This window comes from Eschrichtius robustus, chromosome 7, assembly GCF_028021215.1.
Source record: "Eschrichtius robustus isolate mEscRob2 chromosome 7, mEscRob2.pri, whole genome shotgun sequence".
NCBI classification, from domain to species: Eukaryota; Metazoa; Chordata; class Mammalia; order Artiodactyla; family Eschrichtiidae; genus Eschrichtius; species Eschrichtius robustus.
The window spans coordinates 130225613-130245899 of NC_090830.1; the positions used below are offsets into that span (position 1 = coordinate 130225613).

The window sequence follows — 20287 nt, forward strand, 5'->3', positions numbered from 1 at the left end:
GTTGTCAAGCTTGTATATTTAAACTGCTGGGAATCTGCCGATGCTCAATAAATGCTTGTTCCCTTTCTCTCCTCAAAAAGAAAAAACGCGGACAATCTTGCCTAAAAGGCGGCATGCTGTACATGTGACCTTGTTCAGCATTTCATGTAGCTCCTGAATAACAGAAAATCGACAAGCTGTCATTCATTACAATTTGGTGCCTGCCTGTGGGTCTATTTGAAACTGTGTCTGTCTGATATTTGGTCATTGAGAGTGGAAAAAATTGGCCACGCACCTTGCACTTTTAGTTTTCTAAAGCAAATATACTGGAAAGAGCTAATTAGTGCAAATGTGGACCGTTGGTCTTCTGCAGTTGATTTAGGCGACAGGCTAGTCTAAATTAATGAAAGGTCTGAATTAGATATCTTGAGGGCTTGAAAGGAAACAGAGCAATAGCCAGGCCTGGGATTGTTTTCTAGAGGGGTCCTTCTTTAATTAATAGCCGTGAATGTTTTGTGACTTGATATTAGAAATCTTAATATTCCTAAAGTGCTTCAGAAGTTCTCCAGAATATTTTAGACATCCATACTGTTTGCACTATCTCTGAAGGAGGGGTTTGCACTGAAGAAATCATGGCTGAAATGAACTAACTATTACAAAGCAAATGGAATCTCTTTGCTTCTTATCCTATTGGGTTATGCTAACTGCATCTTCAATATAATTCAAAGTTCTCCTTCACCTAAAATCGAATAATGTATCTATAGTTTTAAATGTCTGTTACTGAATCCACTTTTTTTTTTTCAGTCTACCATCCATACTGCAGCAGGGTGATGTTGCCAAAACACAGCTCCTTAAAAGCCTAGTGGAACTTATCAGCATCAGTGTAAGCCCAGCTTCCTTACGAGGACAGCTGGAGCCCTTCCCAACCTGGCCCCCTACTCCAGCTGCCTCTCCTGCCCACGGGGACCCCTTTCCTGCCTGTAGCCACACTAGAATTTTCCCAACTAGGCGCACTCGTGATATCACGCCCCCTTCCCCACCCCTGTGGACGATGTGCTTCCTGCTCCTCCCCATCCCTCAAGATGGAGCTCTGTTAGCACCTTTCTAACGCCCCAATTTGCCCCTCACGGAAGTCCTTCAACCCCCCTGCATTTGTTTTCTTGTCCCTCTCTCTCCTGAGTAACAGGCGCTAGTTTCATGCGCCTCACGGAGTGCGTTCACGTGGCTGTTTACAATTAAATGAATTAAAATGAAAGACAAGGGCTTCCCTGGTGGCGCAGTGGTTGAGAGTCTGCCTGCCAATGCAGGGGACACGGGTTCGAGCCCTGGTCTGGGAAGATCCCACATGCCGCGGAGCAACTGGGCCCGTGAGCCACAATTGCTGAGCCTGCACGTCTGGAGCCTGTGCTCCGCAACAAGAGTGGCTGCGATAGTGAGAGGCCCGCGCACCGCGATGAAGAGTGGCCCCCGCTTGCCGCAACTAGAGAAAGCCCTCGCACAGAAACGAAGACCCAACACAGCCAAAAATAAATAAATAAATTAATTAATTAAAATGAATAATGCTTAAAAAAATAAAAATATAAAAAATAAAAAATTTAGTTGGCGGTGACCATCTGGGACAGCAAAAGTAGAGAGAGCCTTTCCATCACGGCAGGAAATTCTAGACTTTGAGCTCCTGCGGGGCAGGGGCTCCATCATTCAACACCACATCTCCGGTGGGCAGTAGAGTGGCCACCACATGGCAGACGCTCAAGAAGTTTCTCCTGAACCAAACCAAACCGATCGGACGTGAGACTGTCTTCAGAGAAGCAGGACCAGGGCGTGCCTGTTGTCAGGAGGTCACCGCCTTCTGACGGTGGGGTGGCGGGAGGTGATGGGAGCGTGCCTGGTACTGGGAAGGGAGCCCAAACCAGCTCAGAGGTCATCTTTTATCTGGGTGGCATGTGCCAGCCAGGGTTCTGTTACTACAGAGAGAGTGAGAATGGGCGCTACGGGGGAACTCAGGATACCTGCCGCCCTGGGACCAGAGGGCAGCCTAATTTGAGGGCATTTTCGGGGAGAGCATGGGGCATGAAGTCTGGACTTCATTTGACTGTGATTGAGAGACCGGGAAATTAGGGGGTAGGGGACTGACAAGACTTTAGGAAGAGCCAAGAGTATTACCACTCCTCCTTAGCTTCTGGTCCTGCGGATGAGGAAAGGCAGCAGGGTCCTCACCACTCTGGGTCCTTCATGCACTTGGGTGGCCCCGTGGGAGATCCTTCTCCTTCTGGGAAGCGCAGCCGTGGTTCCACTTCAGAAGCCGCATTTCCAAACCCAGGCTTTGGCAGCCGTGGTGTTTCATTGTTCATTCTCCATGCATAGGCTTGACTTTGTTCAAAATGAAAGCTTACATGTTGCAAATCTGGCCTGCAGAGGGGATGGCAGGGAACTCGCCTGTGTGGCTTCAGAACTGTCCCCTTTTCTCTGGAAAAGTCCTCTCTAGGAATCTGTGCCAAGACCTGGCGAGTGAGAAATGACTTTTCATGATGTATTCAAAAAATGCATCTTTTAAGAAACTGTCTTTATAAATGGCAGCTGAGGAGGAAGAAATCAAAGAGAGAAAGAGTAACCCTTTCAGTTCAAAAGCATTATTTCTAGATATGGAGATGCTGGGACAAAGGGAAGGTCAATGCTGGGCCCCTGAGGCCAGGTTTCACCTGATTTATTCTGTGTTCTTCCACACGTGCCCTCTCGTGGACACACGTGGCACACACACCACACCCTCCCACATGGACGGTTCAGGGCCCCCATAATCCTTTCAGTGGGACTTTAATTTTCTAACTCAGAGTCCGTGGACTTGTTGGGCCCCCTGGATCAAGCTGTCTCCTTGGCGATCCGCGTTATCCTCAGAGCGGGGGGGGGGGGGTGATCGTGATGCGATCATGGTCTTTCTGAAACCTTGGGCATTTCCAATACCGCTTCTCAGCTTCTACTCGGTCTTCCTTTCCTCCCTCAGTTGACTCCTCCTGATGAAACCACCAGCATGGCTTCCAACAGCAGGGAGGTGCTATCTTCCTTCGCTAGGAGTACAGCCCTGTGGCCTATGTGGCTTGCATTTCTGACCATCACAGTCACAAACACCTCTTCTAGGTTGTGAACCATCACAGGAGTGGTTCCATTGCCAAAAACGCTCTCAGGTTAGTTACTCCAGGGAGACCTGTTGTCACGGCCATTTTCCTGGTGAAGGTCCCTGAGGTCCTTAAGCAACTTACAGAAAGCACAGAATTAAGGGCCAGAAGTGGGATTTTGAATCCAAGCCCATCAGATGACATGGGTCCTGCCTGCTTCACTAGGTCACACTAACTCACACGGGAGGGGAGGAAGGGCGCTTCAGGTAGAGAGGAGAGCATGAGCAAAGGCAGAGAAACCTTCAACAGGAAGGTATGTTCCAGAAAATGCAAGTTATTCAACTCTGGGGGAGCAAAGTGTGTGTGGTGGGGGGATGGAGTGGAGAACGGGGTGCGAGCGTGATGGGGACTCAGTGGGACCCTCAGGGACTTATTCTCTGACAAGAAGGGAGCTCGGATACGTTATGGTCATGTTTTGTTCTGAATCATCTAGTTCACTCTGCAGTCCGGTCACTTGGCTGGAGGGTAGGAGGATGGGAACTTGCAGGCACAGACTGTTTAGAAGGTGCTCTGTCTCCATCACTCTTAACTTGTGGTGTGACCTGGGGAGTCACTTACCTTTCCTGGCCTTCAGTTTTCTCGTCTGTAAAATACAAGTATTGGATGAAAAGGAGTTTTCACCAATTTATCCACCACCGCAGGCCCTGTTTATCTCATCTGCTCACTGGCCTGCAGCGGGGAGAGTCTTTCTATTTCCTGATGGACTTTGCTAATTATTCCTTTCCTGCACCCCGCCCAGCCCCTTTTTGGGTAATCACAGCCAGTCAGGCCCTCAGGGCCTCTAATCAGCAGAGGTATCACCCTCCTTTGGTATCCAGGGCTGAGTGAATTCTGAGTGAAGGCCTCCCTTCCCACAAGAAGGAGGTTCTGGCTTTAGGAAACACTGCCGTGGGGTCTAGGGACACAGGCTGGGGACCAAGACATCTTTGTCATGACCCGGGTTCCTGGACCTCCTGCTTCCGGGCTCTTGGTCCCAGGGACCCCTCTGGACCCTGGACGCTAACATGCCTCACATTTGGGAGGTGCTTTGAGCGGGGGTTACACATATTTGGATTTTACGTTTAAACTATTTTTGTTGGAAAAGTACCGCGTGCCCAAGGGAACCACCCAAACACAGAAGAATAGTGAAAAGTCGCTAAGCCCCCCGCTAAGGCCGGTCATCTCAGGCCCGTGCCCACCCGCCCTTGGGAGCCTCTGCCCGGCTGGCCGGGCCCAGGGCTGCGTGAGCCCGCCTCTTACAGGGTCCTCCGGCTCAAGCTCTGCCCACCTGCCGGCCTGGCACCGCCAGGGCACGGGGACCCACCTCAGGGTCGCCCCTGCTCCTCCTGACGACGCCTAGACTGGCGTCTGTCCCAAATGATGCACCGAAGACTCTCAAGTGGGAGATCAAAGGCGAGCTCTTTTATTCAATAACAACGTTTTGAGAGAATCACGCATGTGGTGAAAAATTCAAACAGTACAACGCCCCTCTCCCACCCAAGACTCCCCCCACCCCGCGCGTTAGCAGCTTCTCGCTTCTCCTTCAGGAGCTATTCTGCGCATGTACAAGCACGCATCCTGCCCATAACAACTTTTTAAAAGAATCTGACTCGAACGATTATATTCTAATTACTTAGGCTCTTTGCTTTTTTCACTTAACGGTGGATCTGGGCGCTGGCTTTCTGCCAGCCCCGCGGGCCCCGCCTTCTTCGTAGGGCTGCACAGGGTCTACGGTCCCGGTCGCGCGTGCCGAGCACGGGGGTCAGTTCCAGAGAGATGCTCGTCCTCCTCCTCTAGAGCGCGTGACCGGGGCCGGCGGTGCCACCGCCCGGGGTCTGGGCAACGGCCCCTCCCGCGGCCGGGGCGGGTCCCCAACTCGGCAATTTGCGGGAACTTCCCCGGGCGCTCGCGCGCCGGGCCACCGCAGGTTCCCCCGTGCAGAGCCTCTTTTTAGTTTTAAGGTCGCGAATCGCGGCGAGGGAAGCCGCGAGAGGCGGATACGTGGGAAGCGGAGACCGGGAAACGGGGCCCCGCGGGCCGGCGGGCCCACCCGCGAGCCGCCCCGCCCGCGCCCACGAGCCCCGCCGTGCCCCGGCGCGCCCGCCCTGCCCCCGCCGCGGGCGCTCCCCGGTCCAGCCGCCCGCCCGCCCTCCCGCCATCCGGCCGGCCCCCCTCCCGGGCGCAGTGCCCGTCCCCAAGGCGGCTCGTCACCGCCGCGAGGCCAATGGGCTGGGCCGCGCGGCCGCGCGCGCTCGCGCCCGCTGGCCCCGAGTCCCTCCCGCGCTCTCCCCGGCGCCGCTCTCCTGCCCTCGCCCAACCCGCCGCCGCCGCCGCCGTCGGAGCCGCCATGCAGCCCCTGCGCGCCCCGTTCCTCCCGCCGCCGCCGCTGCTGCTGCTGCTGCTGCTGCTCGCGGCGCCAGGCGCAGCCGGGTGTCCCGAGCGCTGCGAGCCCGCGCGCTGCGCTCCGCCGCCGGGACACTGCGAGGGCGGCCGCGTCCGCGACGCGTGCGGCTGCTGCGAGGTGTGCGGCGCGCCCGAGGGGGCCGAGTGCGGCCTGCAGGAGGGCCCGTGCGGCGAAGGGCTGCAGTGCGTGGTGCCGTTCGGCGTGCCCGCCTCGGCCACGGTGCGGCGGCGCGCGCAGGCCGGCCTCTGCGTGTGCGCCAGCAGCGAGCCGGTGTGCGGCAGCGACGCCACTACCTACGCCAACCTGTGCCGGCTGCGCGCCGCCAGCCGCCGCTCTGAGAGTCTGCACCGGCCGCCGGTCATCGTCCTGCAGCGCGGCGCCTGCGGCCAAGGTACCTGCACTCCGGGGAGCTCCCCGCTCTCCGCGTCCCGGCCCCGACCTGCCCCCGCGGGACGGACGGGCCGGCAGAGGGGCAGCGAAGCTTGGCGGGGTATTCCGGGCGCCCACTGGCCGGGAGAGGCGGGCACCCGCCCCCGCGGTGGCAGCGTTGCGCGGGCTCCGTCGGAACCGAGCTTTGCGCCTAGCCCAGGGTCTGTTCCGCGCGCGGCGGGTCCTGGACGTGCCCTGTCCAGAAGCCCGGAGCCAGGGTGACGGGGCATCCCGCCCGCTGGCCGGCTGCTGGGTGCCCCGCGGGGAACCACACCGCGCCAGGGCCTGGGGGACAAACAAGACGGGAATGCGGGCATAAAGAGAGTTGAGAAGTTCGGGGCTGAAAAAGGTGCCTTGTGCTGCGTGAGTCTGAGGCTTTGGGACCACAGGGTCTAATTTCTGTGGCTTTCCCTTCTTTCTCTGCATCTGCCCCCCCTCCCCTTTAAAATTAACCATGCATTCATTTTTATTTCGGACACTGTCGTTGAAAACATTGACTTTTTATTTGAAAGGGACGGTGTTGCCCGTCAGGCTCCCCAGTTTCCCCAGATGACCTCCCCGCCCCCGCCGCCCCACCGCCCTGGCCATGCACCAGTTTAGGCGGTGCAGCGGCGTTGCTGCCGCCTTGCTTCCCGTGTTTTGAGCCAACCCCACAAAAATGAAACTGGTTCTTTTTGAACAAGCTGAATGTGGTTTTGGATCACAGAAAATGCAGACGCACGGGTGAGGGGAGAGGGTTAGGGATGAGGAAGAAGTGTACCCCTCTCCCTCCTTAAGCATCTTTTCTCTATCAACAAGACCCATCCTGGCAGGGGAGGTGGTGGTGATGGGGCAAAGGGTGGAGCAATCGTCTAACTCTCTCGCGGGACCTTCCAGAGGGATGCTTCTCCTCTCCAGTCAGAGAGACCGTGTGGAAAAACAATACCGAGTTCAGCTACGGCCAATCCAGCGGTGTGGGGATGGGCCAGCCCTGCTTGGCAGTACACTTGGTTGCAGCCACACGGTGCCTCTTCACCGCGGGCAGTGCGTGGAAAGGGAAAGAGGGGAGCCCAGCGCAAGGGGCTGCTCTAGGTTTTCTTTGTAGGAAAACGGTCCAGCACTAGGGCCTGGCACAGGCTGGCCGACACAGAGAGGAAGGTGCCAGAGCACTGTAGGTGAAACGGAGACTGTGTATTCCGCCAGCACAGGAGCAGGGAGCCAGCCTCCGTGCTCAGGAAACAGCCTAATTAGAGGGTGGAGGGAGAGATATTCCAGAGAGAAGTGAACCTGCAGAGTCTGAGATATGGGCATGACAACGCATGCGTATTGGGTGCCCACTCTGTGCCCCAGTCCGTGTGCCTGGTGTGTTACACGTGTGACTGCACTCGGCCTTCACAGCCTCGAGAGGAGGGAGCCTTTGCTGTCATTCCCATTTTACAGGTGGGAGAACTGAGGTTGAACTACTTGCCCAAGGCCACTCAGCTGGAATTTGAACCCGGACAGCCTTACTCAGAAGCAACCCAGTGTTTAACCCCAAGCCTGGGGAAGGGAGGTCAGGCTGGGTAAAGGAAGTTTGGGGAGGGCCCGAAGTGCATCCCACGTGGAGTGCGGGGGTCGGGTTGAGCCAAGTCTTGTTTGGTGAATAGATTGGTATGACTGGGGATGCTTGGGATGGGGGGCATCAGGGGTGACCCAGCTGGTGGTGCAGAGCCCCAGGGCCAAAGTGTTCTCAGATGTTCTTGAGCCAGGGCAGCTCAAAACAAAAAAACCAAACAATAACCAAAAAAACCTGGGTAGGACGAAGCTAGCAGTAGAATGCAGAACACGCCAGGGCACGGAGTTCGGGCTAGTGCAGTAGTTTGGGTGTGAGGTGATGACTATACAAAAAGCACATTGTGTGTTTTTGTCAAAAACAAGCCAGCTGTCACTGTAGTCTCGCTGCGCGGGGTCCTGAGTAACTGGCAGTATTCAAGCACCGAATTTATTGCCAGCGAGGTGGAGTCTCTGAGTAAGTTTCAGGTCATTAATAGTCGCTGTGTGTGTGGAGGGAAACAGGTCCTCTCCCACTGGCTGTCAGGCCCACAGCGGGCTCCCAGGAGAACCAGCGAGGGGACAGCCACGGAAGGATGAGCGTGGTGGCCCAGAAAGGAGAGAGAGACAGAGGGTGCAGAACTGTTCTCCTCTGTCCTTCTTTCTTTCTGCAAATATTTACTGAGCTCTACGGTGCATCCGGCAGTGTGTGTGTGTGTGTGTGTGTGTGTGTGTGTGTGTGTGTGTGTGTGTGTGTGTGTGTGTGTGTGTGTGTGTGTCTGCCTGGCACATAGGAGGCACCTGGCAGATGCGTGGGGGGATGTTGAATGAATAAGTGAACGAAGGAAGAAACCAGAGGTGCTGGGGATACACGGCCACCCAGTCTTTCCTCAACAGAAGGTTTCACTTTTGCCGCCCTTCTCCCCCCCATCTAGCATTCCACCCTTGACTTCCTGGAGGTACCTCTGAGGACAGGAGCCTGGGAGCCAAGACTTCATTCAGTCGAAGCCCCGCCCACAAGCAGGTCACCTGATGTCATTGTTAACTGCTGTGCATTGGCCGCCTGCTGCAGCTGTGAGGCTTGGCAGGAGCACTCTTTTAGCTGGAGTGCCCATGCGAGGCCTTTTGGAGGAGGCGCTGGAGGCCTGGAGTTGGAGCGAGCCGTGCGAGGACGTGGGGAAGGATCGGCTCCCCGATTCACGAGATCACGAAGAGGGTTTGTCTGGAGTGGAGGGCGAGGGCAAGGGAGGTAGGACAGGCTGCCGAGCAGCATTCGGGAGCCACAGTGGATCCTGGGATGGCGGAATGTGCCCCCGTTCGAAAGAAAGCACTTTTATCTGTAAGCTGTTTCACAAAGACTTCAGAGAGGGTGTCTAATCATGGTTCTGGAAATGAAGGCAAATCCTCTATTTCAGAAATCAATGCTGCTGTCAGGGTTTGGATGGGAAAGTGTCCAGTTATACCAGAGATCAAAAGAGCCGTCGTCTTCCACCAGGGGCAGTTTGGATTAGCTTAAAGCAAAAACTCTATACTGGTCAGGGGATTACGGAAAAAGAAAGGAATTGCAATTACTAATAGTCTGATAATAAGGGCTAACATATACTTCGTGCTTGTTCTGTGCCAGGCCTGTGTTAACCCATTTGATCCTCCTAGCAACCCTATAAGGGGCGTGCTGTAATCCTCCCCGGGTTACAGCTGGGAGACAGAGTCACAGAGCAGTACCTTGCCCAGGACTTGAACCCGTGCATCTGGTCCACAGCCCATTCATAAGCACTCTGTGCTGTTGACAGAGAAACCGAGATTATAAGCCAACCCCAGCTAAGCCGAAGCTAATAGCTGGAATAAACAGAGCTCCAGATGGCCGTGGCCTTGAGATGAAACAGAAACAAAGGACACGTCACAGTTCTCACTCCGCAGGCACAGGAGTCTGAGGACATGGTTGCCCCCAGTTGCCATCAAGGCAGCCCTAGCTGAAAAAAAGGCAAAAAAGCAGAAGCGGCTGTAGCAGAGATGCGTCCAAACCAGAGCCCCAGGCCCCAAACTGCTCTTGGGCAGAGAAAGGCTCCTCCGGATTCCCAGACACTGCAAAAAACTAGCCAGGATGTGTAGCAGATTTCTGCCAAAAAAAGGACAGGAAGCCAGAAAAGAGGCCTGAAAAAGGCTCCTCAAGCATCAGAAGCCTAGTCCTTTTCTCCTCCTAATACACTCTTCAGGAAAGCTACCCGCCCACCCCCACCACCCCCCAAAAAAAAAAACCCAGCAGCCCCAAGCCCAGAGGTCTCCAAGCCCAGGAACTCCTTGTCCTGGTCTCACCCCAGGCCTGACGAGGGAGGGCTTCTGAAGGTGGAGGCCGGCCATGCATTCCTGGTGAAGAACCACCACTGGCTTAGATGTCTTTTGAATAGTTTATAAGGCTTTGCTCACTCTGGTTGGTTATCTTCTTTTGTTCTCAGTTGGTTTTGCTAAAGAGTTAAAATATTAAGGTTTCGTAAAATTAGTAAGCCAAGTGTATAGAAGCCAAGTGTCTGAGTAACTTCATTCCATCCAGAGGAGCTGTAAATAGATTGCATTAGCACTTAAAATAACTGCATTCAGTAAGTGATTATGGCGGGGACCATGAGCTAACTGTGGTCTGACGTCCGACAGCCTCGGGACTGCAGGGCTGGATTCTGAGTCCATTTGGAGTTGTGTGATCCTGGACGCTGTTCCGTGCCTTGGATTGAGAAATCAGACTTTTCCATGAGCTTATATTTCAAGTGAATAAATAGCTGTGGTGAGGCTTAATTTGAAGAAGAAATCAAGCTTGACAGTGGGTGAGGGTTCCTTGGAAGGCCAGCTGGGGTGGAGGGACTGACAGGCCGAGACTGCCTCTGACCCTGCCTAGGCTGTTACCTGACCAGGTGATCGGCCCCCGAACCCTCAGAGCCTCAACAGTGAGGGGATTGGACCAGGTGATCTCTGAGGGCTCTTCCAGCTGGAATGGTGTGTGATTCTTGGAAGAAAACTAGTCTCTGAAGAATTGTGGTAACCTCATCCTTGTTTTAAAGCCTGGGCTGGCTTCTTTAAGAGTTATTTCTTTTTCTTAAGTTTTTGATGGTTAAAACCAGGGTTCAAGTTGAACGCCTGTGGCCCACTTGGGTCTGGTTGCCTCGTGCTGCAGCTTTGTGCTAGCTGCTGTAAGTCCCCAGATGACCACTGTGGTGACATGCCCAGCCCCAGGAGGTGAGCTCCATTGAACCTAGTGGCCCTTGCTGTTTCCCAGGGGCTCCGAGGCTGGGCTGCACGTATCCTCTGGAGTGAGTTCCCTCCTGAGCCCGTTCTCCTTCCTTCCCCATCTTCTCTGCCGTTAACAAAAAGAGAGGAAATTACTGTCAGCAGAGAAAATGAGAAGTGTAGCCATCCCAAAGTGTAGCCATTGAAGAGGCATGTCTGTTGCTGCTGGAAGGGCAGAGTTCAGCTTTTGGAATCAGTGACATGAGTTCTAAGTTAATTCAGAGCATTTATTGAGCACCTTCTACATACTTAGAAGGTCCAGATAGAAGGAATCAGAGGTGAGAAAGGCTGGGTAGCCCATGATCTCAAGGAGTTCGTAGTAGGTCGTATCACACCCGGCTTAAGGAGTGAGATCACCACTTTCTGAAGGGATGACTTCTCGTATGTGACTTAAACTCTCTAAGTTTCAGTTGCCTCATCAGTAAAATCATTATAAAAACAATGGTGCATACATACCTATGTCATAGGATTGTTGAAAGATGGAAACACCTCATTATATGAACTTAGTGCTTAGAACCGTGCCCAGTGCGTTACTAGAACTGGATCAGTGTTAGCTATAATAATAATTATCATCATCATCATAATCATTATCACCATCATCATCATCGCCAAGGAGTCCGCTCAGTGGAGGAAGCGCCGTAATGATGTCTCCCTGGGGATAAGGTGCGTGAGTGGGTTAAAGAAGGCGTCACGGAGAAGGACGGTGATGCGGGACCTGTGTCCTGGAGGCTGACTTGGGGTTTGCCAACAAATGTGTTAGAAAAGCTTCTCTGGGCAGAGAGACTCACACACCACGTTGTCTGTCGTCACCCTTGGAAACCCCCAGGCGTTGTCTGTACCATCTGAGAAGCGTGTGACTTCTCTTGAATGAAGAGCTGCATGCCTGGAATGCCTGGGATTTTACAAATGTCATCTCATTAACCCTTCTTAGAGTATGTGACGCGCAGGAGAGAGCAGCGTATGGCAGCCCCAAGACCGTCTTGAATGATGCTTAGTTTGTTTGCCATGCTTTGGGAATTCCTCACAAGGAAAGATTTGTCACATCTTGAGGTAAAAAAAATAAAAAGTTTGGGAGCCCACGGATACCCTATTATTTTCGATTCCTAGGACAAATTGTCAAGTCAACGTGTTCTGTAAAAGCAGTCCTCCACAGTGTCACGTGACAGCAGCTGGTCCCTCACCAGGAGATGATCATGCTTCCTCGGGCACATGGTGGTTTCAGAGGGCGTATTGTTGTGGCTGGAATTTTTTGATAATTTTCAAATTTGAATAAGCCCTGTCTTAATGAGTCAGAGCCTTGTGCAATATTTTCAAACCTCAGGAAACATCTTTTTCATTAGTTGTGCAATCAAATCTCAAGGAGAAGAGGGTAGGCCTGTCTGCCTGCTAAACTGTTTTATTTTATTTTATTTTTATTATTTTTTTTCTGAGAGTTTGGTGAGATTTGTGGTCGACTTCCCTTTCACATAGTCTCGGGCGAGACTTTACTAGATCATCCAACAGCTGAGTCATCTCACACCCCAGGACTAGGAGAGCTCTCTCTTTGGTGCCAGTATTCCAAGTGGCATCCCTGCTCGGTGGGGATGGATGGACACAGAGGGTTCTGCCAGTTGGGGTTGTCCAGGCCGATGGCTGCCAACTGGATACAGAGGAGGGAAGGCTCAACGTTCAGCAGTCACGTGTGCTTTTCTCTGGCAGAGAGTGAGCTAGCCCGGGGGGGGGGGGGGGGGGACAGGGGCAGTGTTCTCCAGGACAGCCAGGTGGTAGGAAACATCAGTGGGCAGAACAATGACCAGAAGAGCTGCCACCACTGGGTGCTTTCTGGGAGCTGGGCACTGTGCTCTTTGTGTTATGGGCCAAACTTGTGCTTCCCTCACCGCCACCCAGGGAGGGAGGGGCATCATTCCGTTCTCCAGCTGAGAAGAGATAAGGCTCCAAGAAGTGACTGATAATTGTCCAAGGCTACCCAGTAGAGGGAGGTAGAGCCAGGATTTGAACCGAAGTCTGCCTCACTCCCAGATTATTCTTGAGATGTCTTTGACTCAGGTGTTACTTAGAAGCGTGTTATTTAATCTCCAAATACTTGGGGGTTTTCCAGCTCGCCTGCTGTTATTGATTTCTAGTTCAGTTTCACTGTGGTCTAAGAACATGCTTTGTATGATTTCTCTTCTTCTTTTTTTTTTTTTTTTTTTTTTTGGTCTTCTTTTAAATTTGTTAGGATGTGTTTTCTGGTCAAGGATGCGGTCTCTCTTGGTGAATGTTCCATGTGAACAGCAGAACCTTCTGCTGTTGTTGGGTGGAGTGTTTCATAAACATCAGTTAGGTCTAGTGGACTGATAAGGTCAACTATATCCTACTGATTTTCTGCCTGCTTGGTCTGTCAGTTCCTGGAAGATGGGTGCTGATGTCTCTGGAGTCTATTCTGGAGCCCTGAACTGCTGTCTCCTTTATGGCCTCCTAGTCTTTGGAAACCTGGGTTCTGACCACACAACCATCTCTGTGTCTCCACCACAGAGAGCGTGTGCTCTTTACCAGGGAGGCTGTGGTCTGCACGCTGAGTTTTCAGGCTAAGTTTCTAGTGAACATTTACTGGTCAAGAAATGGCCTGAGTTGGGATTTCTTAGGTCCTAGTTTGACATTTCTCCACCAATTTGACCTTTTTGGCTCTGGAAAATGTAGCCCAATGTGGTTCAGCCCTCGTTGGAAAAAACCCAGGAGGAGAAGTCTGATAATAGCACAGAAGGTATAGGAGGAAGGGCAAGAGTTTGAGACCATCTAGAAAGGCCCCATGCGCACTGATCCCTGAAAAATACAGCTGTGCCCTCACCTTCCACAACCCATCTCTAACCACATCAACTCTCCATTTTCATGTTTTCTGGGATTTTGTGGACAAGGACACCTCCGTCCTTGACGCCGTTGACTGGCCAAAGACACCAGTTGGCTGTGGACAGAACCCCAGCCCATAATATCTGAGTGTGGAAGGTTCTCGCAGGTCCCATAACCCAAGCCTTCACTTCAGAGAGAGGCACCCAAAGGGAACACGACTCTCACAACATGCTTAGCTCATCGGGGCAGGAGGATGGTGGGCCAGTGTGGGCTCTATCCTGAGGCCCAAGGCAGAGCCCTTGAGCCCTTCCCTCCTCAGCTGTACTTTCCTGCTAAAGCAGGGGGTTATTTGGGAGAGGCTGGGGTCCATGCACACGATTCCCATGAGGCAGAAACAGTGGGTGCTTTCACTTAGTCTCCCATTACAAAATGATGCTAAAGAAAACTCCTCCCCCACTCCCGCCAAAAATAATCTCCTTGGGTTGGAAGATGACCAAAAAGCTATCCATATAATGACTGACTGCTCCTCTCAAGAGTTCTAAGCACCTGTTAATGCCCTTGAACCATAATTACAGTGCTCTTGCTAAAAAGAAAAAAATTAGTATAAATACAGTGGTGGACACACCAGATAAATCAGGGCTGAGATGCTTCAGTGTCTTTCAAGCTGTGGTCTGATTTTCTTTGGGACGAATATACCAAGATTTTCCTCTCTCGGCATAAAGACTCTTTTTAATCTCTTTTCACCATACTGTTTAGACATCATGGGAAATGCATTTATACATTTGATGGCATACTGCACTATGCCAGTTTTTGAAAGTTATAAATATACTTTAATCACATCAAAAATAAAAGAAGAAAAAAGATTCAGGATTCCACCATTATTCCAGCAGCTTCATCAGTTCTGTCCCGAGCGTGACCACCATTCGGTTAACTAGCCCTTCTTTGTGTCCATTTGGGCCACGTTTGCCCCCAAACAAACATTTTTGTGTTCATGGTTATTTCTGAATCTAGGGTTATTCTTTTGGGATAGAGACGAAGAAGTGCAATGACTGGATGGAAGGTTAAGTTTTTTTTATGGCCCTTGGTGTATGTTGCCAAATTATTTTCCAGGGGGTTGTTCCCATATCCGTTGCCGTCAGCTCTAGAATTACCCACCTCCTAAGTCACTGACAGCTGGGGCAGAAGAAGCCAAGAAGAAATTCTCCCGAAAGAAATCCTTCAGGGTAAATGGAATAGGATGGTAGCAATCCGGTCACTCTGCTCAGTCAGTAAATTACCTGGTCTGTCTTGAAGTGACTTTTATTCCCAGATTGACTGCTTTTAGGAGATAAGCAATGTTTGGGGGTAGAATGAGAACTTTTAAAGTTTGATTTTACCTGCGGATGGAGTTGTAATTATAGACTGTCTGACCTAAAAGGGTCAGGTCGTCAGGTCATCTGGTCCAACACTTGGGTTTTCATTGAGGGGCCAGGACCAGTGAGGGAATGTGAAAGCCCGAGGTCATAAGCCAGGCTGTGACAGAGACTCTGAGTTCCTGGACGCCCAGCCCACGGCTCTCTGCACTCAGCCTCCCGGACGCCAGCTCTGTCCAGGATGCAGGAGGAGGCCAGACTGTTTGTGCTTGTTTGGAAAAGTGAACAATATGTTTATTTGATTGTTTGGTTACACGTAGACCGAAATACAACTGGAGCGACACATGTAATATACAGTTCTCCAGTAGCCACGTTAAAGAAGTAAAAAGAAACAGTGACTTTTTTCTTTTTTTTTTTTTAATGCCGTTCTATTGAGATATTATTCACATACCATAAAATTCACCCTTTTAAAGCGGATAGATCAGAGTTTTTATATACTTACAGAGTAGTGTAACTATCATCACTGTGTAATTCTAGAATACTTTCATCACTCCAAAAAGCAACCCGGTACCGGCTAGCCGTCACCCCATACTTCCTTTCTGCCCTAGGCAACCACTAATCTGCTTTCTGTCTCTATGGATTTTCCTATTCTGGACATTGGACATTTCATATAGATGGAATCATACATTTGTGGTCCTTTGTAACTGGCTTCTTTCACTGACCGTAATGTTTTCAAGGTTCATCCACGTTGCGTGTGTCCGTGCTTCATTCCGTTTTATGACCGAATAATATTCTGTTGTGTGAACGTAGTAAGGCCAGACTTTTATTTTATCTCCTCTTCCTGTTGCGGAAATCCTAATCCCAGCCCCAGAAGTCACCTTGAAAGTGACTAGACGGCTGAGGTGGCTCAGAAGAAACCGGAGCACAGGATGCAGGAAGCCAGCCTGGAAAATAAGAATATTCTATAAGGATGGGAATTACATACTGAAAGGAAGAGATCAGGAAATGCCCTTTTCAGATTTATTAGATCATACAATGTTTTTTTGGAGCTGGAAAGGATGTCGGAAATGGTCTAGTCTGCCCCTCGTCTTACTGATGAGGTAACTGAGGCCCAGAGAGGGGAAGTGGCTTGTCTTGGGTCTTAAGACCCACTATTCACTTCTCACTTGAGCCAAAGATTCCTTCTGACTTTTGTCTCAGTTCCCGGACGGCGGGTACCTCTCAGGAAGAACTGTCCCCTTCCCAGACGGCGGGTACCTCTCAGGAAGAACTGTCCCCTTCCCGGACGGAGGGTCTTGGTTCACCATCACATCGCCCCTTCTACTTTCCCAAGCCCCAGGCCCACCCTCCCCAACCAGGGGCTACAGGAGGGTGGCTGCTGACAGCTCAGGAGTGTGTCCCAGACCCTTAATAAATGGGCCCGTCACCTCCCAGCCCGCTGCTTGAGGCTGGAGGCTTCGGGAGCCTGCGCTGCCTTGGCCACTTCAGACACAACAACCAGGAGGAGATGGAGCAGGAAGGGAACCCAGCTGAGAAATCTGGGAAGGTCAAGACTGGAGCCAGATGCTTATCAGGAGGAAAGTTAATAGTGTTTTTGTGAGCCGAGCAGTCAGCTGTTTCCCCAAAGATAATAATAGACACATCATTGGGGTGTTCAGGAGACTTCTGAAAAAAGAAATCGTGTGGTGGAACTGATTGGAAACTTTTTTTTCTAACTTTTTTTTCTAACATCCAACAGGTCAGAAAAAAACTATTAAAGGCAACAATACCCAGCAAACCCAAGCATTCACCACGAGTATGCAAGCGAGGACTTTTTTTTTTTTTTTTTTTTTTTGCCAGTGAGACTGAAAAGCGGTTATCAATGACAGGCACCTTTTAACATAGACAAATTGTTCTGGAAAAGGCATCTTTTACCAGTAAAGCTGAAGCTGCAGAGAACTGGGCCGTGCTTATGAGTGACAGCCAGCTGGCCGGGTGCCCCCTGAAAGCTGTTCCTCCTCCAGAGAGGCTGTCTTAGACTTGTTTGGGTTGTCTTTCCCCTCCTTCACTTCACCTGCCCGAGCCTTTTCCAGCATCATCGGCGGCAGCCTGGTCCCAGCCCCTGCAAACAGTCACTCGCTCAGGGCCCATGGATATGGGGGACAGGTTTGCAGTCTGAGGCCTGGCGTCAGGCGAGCTTTTCCCACTCTGAGCCGTCTGAGAGACTGCACCGGAAAGCCAGGGGCTGCCAGGCCTTGGAAGTGCCAGTGTGGGCTGGAAATTGAGGCCAGGCTCTCGGGCTCCTCCCCCTCTTCCTCCTTTATTCATTAGGAGCAGAGAAATGGGTCACACGTAACTCTCCTGAATTTTACTTCTTTATTTCTCTGCAAAAGACAGAGAGTGTAGTGGTCCATCATCCAATTATGCATCTTTAAAAAAAAATAACAGTTGCTACCTGCGAATTCAGTTTCTTTTGGCAAAAGTAGGGCTGAGGGCCTTTGGCCATGGGAAGCTTGATTCCAAAGCTGTGTCTTTTCTGCTTCGATCTGTCTCACTTAGATTTGCAGATGGTGGCCCTGATGATGTACAGGACTTTCAGGTGGATTTTAGACCTCAGTCGGCTGCCTTGGCCACGGCCAAGTGATGCCTCTCTTTCCTGAGCGTTTTCCCTGCAGGGTTCAGAGAAACCTAGCTGCACGGGCCCCTCTGCCCTGGAATCTGCAGCCGCAGCACCGATTAGAATGGGGGTCTGGTTTCCTGGAATGTGCAAGGTCTCGCTTCTGTTTCTGCTGTCTCCACGCTCCAGGCCAGCGTTGGGCCAGACGCTGGGTTGGAGCCGTGGCTGACAAGTTTCCTTGGAATTTAATGGAGTGGGACGGACAGAATGCAGTCACTCAAACTGAAAGCATGGAGAAAATGAGTCTCGCAGGGCATCTCTGCTGCGGTCACTGAGTTATGCTTTTTTTTTTTTTTTCTCCCACAGGCAACCGCTCTTGCAAAAAGGAGGCCCCATCCCCTTTGCACTTCATGCATCCTTAGCCATTAGGGACCTGTTTAAATTGGTTTCTCTCCTGACCCTCAGGGAGAAAGCAGTCAAAGTTCAGCAGAAGAGGAAGCGTTCTGTGTTTCTCTGCTGTCCCGGCTCCTTTAACTGCAGCCTGCCTGCTGCCCTGTCTCCCCCTCAGCTGGTCTGGCCTTCTCCTCCTGTGCCCCTCAAGGTAATTCTAGAATTCATCATGCAACCTCACAAAGAGAGCCTTTCTTAGTGAAAAGTCATTCCCGTGCCTTCCCTGGATGTGGACCAGCCCCTCTCCCAGCTGCGCAGTGTCGGGTTACTTAACCGCCCTCTTCCTGGCCCTGTCTCCGCGCGCCTACACACCTGGCACAGGTGTCTTACTCGGCCTGGGGTGCCTGCGCTTGGCCAGAGTTGTGGAGGCCACCTTCCAATCCTGCCATCAAAAGTCGTGGCAGTAGTGGGATTGCTGGGTCGTATGGTAGTTCTATTTTTAGTTTTTTAAGGAACCTCCATACTGTTCTCCATAGTGGCTGTATCAATTTACATTCCCACCAACAGTGCAAGAGTGTTCCCTTTTCTCCACACCCTCTCACTGGGCATATACCCTGAGAAAACCATAATCCAAAAAGAGTCATGTACCAAAATGTTCATTGCAGCTCTATTTACAATAGCCAGGACATGGAAGTAACCTAAGTGTCCATCAACAGATGAATGGATAAAGAAGATGTGGCACATATATACAATGGAATATTACTCAGCCAGAAAAAGAAACGAAATTGAGTTATTTGTAGTGAGGTGGATGGACCTAGAGTCTGTCATACAGAGTGAAGTAAGCCAGAAAGAGAAAAACAGATACCGTATGCTAACACATAGATATGGAATCTAAGAAAAAAAAAAGAAAAAAAGGTCATGAAGAACCTGGGGCAAGACGGGAATAAAGACACAGACCTACTAGAGAATGGACTTGAGGATATGGGGAGGGGGAAGGGTAAGCTGGGACGAAGCGAGAGAGTGGCATGGATGTATATACACTACCAAACGTAAAAGAGATAGCTAGTGGGAAGCAGCCGCATAGCACAGGGAGATCAACTCGGTGGTTTGTGACCACCTAGAGGGGTGGGATAGGGAGGGTGGGAGGGAGGGAGACGCAAGAGGGAAGAGATAACGGGAACATATGTATATGTATAACTGATTAACTTTGTTACAAAGCAGAAACTAACACACCATTGTAAAGCAATTATACTCCAATAAAGATGTTAAAAAAAAAAAGTGTCAAATTTAGAAAAATAAGTAAATAAATAAAAGTCGTGGCAGGACCCGCCCGCCGTTCAGGGTAAAGCTCAGTCTTCCAGCTTCTCTCTTTCCACGGTGCCAGTGGCTGGCCTCCCCACCCGCTGGCCTTGGCCTGCAGCCCTCTCATTCTCTCTGCTCTGTTTTATCCCCATCAGAAGGAGGGGGACCTTTGGCTCAGGGCAGTGTGGTGCCCAACGCTCCCATCCCCCTACTCCCACACCCCAGCCTCACCAGGCTACACCCCAGCCTCACCAGGCTCCTCTTGGCCTCTAGGTAAAGGTGCCAACAGTGAATGGAATGGGACTGGTGAGAACAGACCCCTGGGCCCGTGTGGATGATGTGCCTGGCGTGTAATCATTTCCTCCTGGGGGGTCCCCTCTGGATTTGGGCCTGGATTTATTTACCAAGCAAGTAGCCTCTTTGTAGTTACTTTTAATCTCGCCATACTAGGGACAGAGAAATATTCAGATGTGACCCTGGGACCCTCTGAAGATGAAGAAGAGGACAGCCTCCAGCGTATACCCCCATGACAATGCATTCTGAGGTATCGCTGGTTTCTAGGCCTGAATCTAGGCTGGTCCTTGGAGGATGGGGTTCCAGAGACGGGACCTCATATGGGGAGCTCCTGCTCGGGGTGCCTTGGCTGTGGGAGGGTGGCTGATGACAGGCGAGGAGTGCATCCCAGACCCCTTACTCAACTGAGCCATTCCCAAAGGCTATTTTAAGTTTTCATGACACCCCACTGGAAGCCTGCTGTGTTTGCTCCTTTATTTACAGTTTCTGAGCCTGTGGGAGACTGGCTGGCTGTGAAGAGAAATTTCCCAAGGCTTTTGGGCAGGACTTTGAGTTCAGAGCAGTTGTGGGTCCAAGCTGGCACCTCAGGGGTCATTACTTCTTCTGGTCCTTCAAATGAAAATGCGAATATGTTTTCCATTGGCTTTCATTTCTAACCTCCGTACAATGCGTATGTGCCCTTGCCTTCAAAAGAATGTTATTTCTTTTGTCACTTATGCCCAGGTCCACACACGGAAGGAAGAGAGGGCTAGACCGGAAGTGTCAGGGGGACTGGGGCCGTGCA

General features: G+C 51.5%; 1 protein-coding gene and 1 long non-coding RNA gene across 2 annotated transcripts in view; both read left to right on the forward strand.

Moving 5' to 3' along the window:
• The first annotated feature begins 5337 nt into the window (after positions 1-5337).
• The window catches only part of HTRA1 (HtrA serine peptidase 1), a 56700-nt gene continuing 41750 nt past the window's right edge, over positions 5338-20287 (forward strand). Inside the window, exon 1 of the mRNA XM_068548699.1 lies at positions 5338-5923. Coding sequence (XP_068404800.1) covers positions 5353-5923 — 571 coding nt within the window. The 5' untranslated portion in view covers positions 5338-5352. The remainder of the gene's footprint in view (positions 5924-20287) is intronic.
• Positions 5967-19794, forward strand: LOC137767515 (uncharacterized). The gene is made up of 3 exons (XR_011074533.1): positions 5967-8686; positions 17983-18118; positions 19660-19794. It is a non-coding gene; the product is annotated as an uncharacterized lncRNA (long non-coding RNA).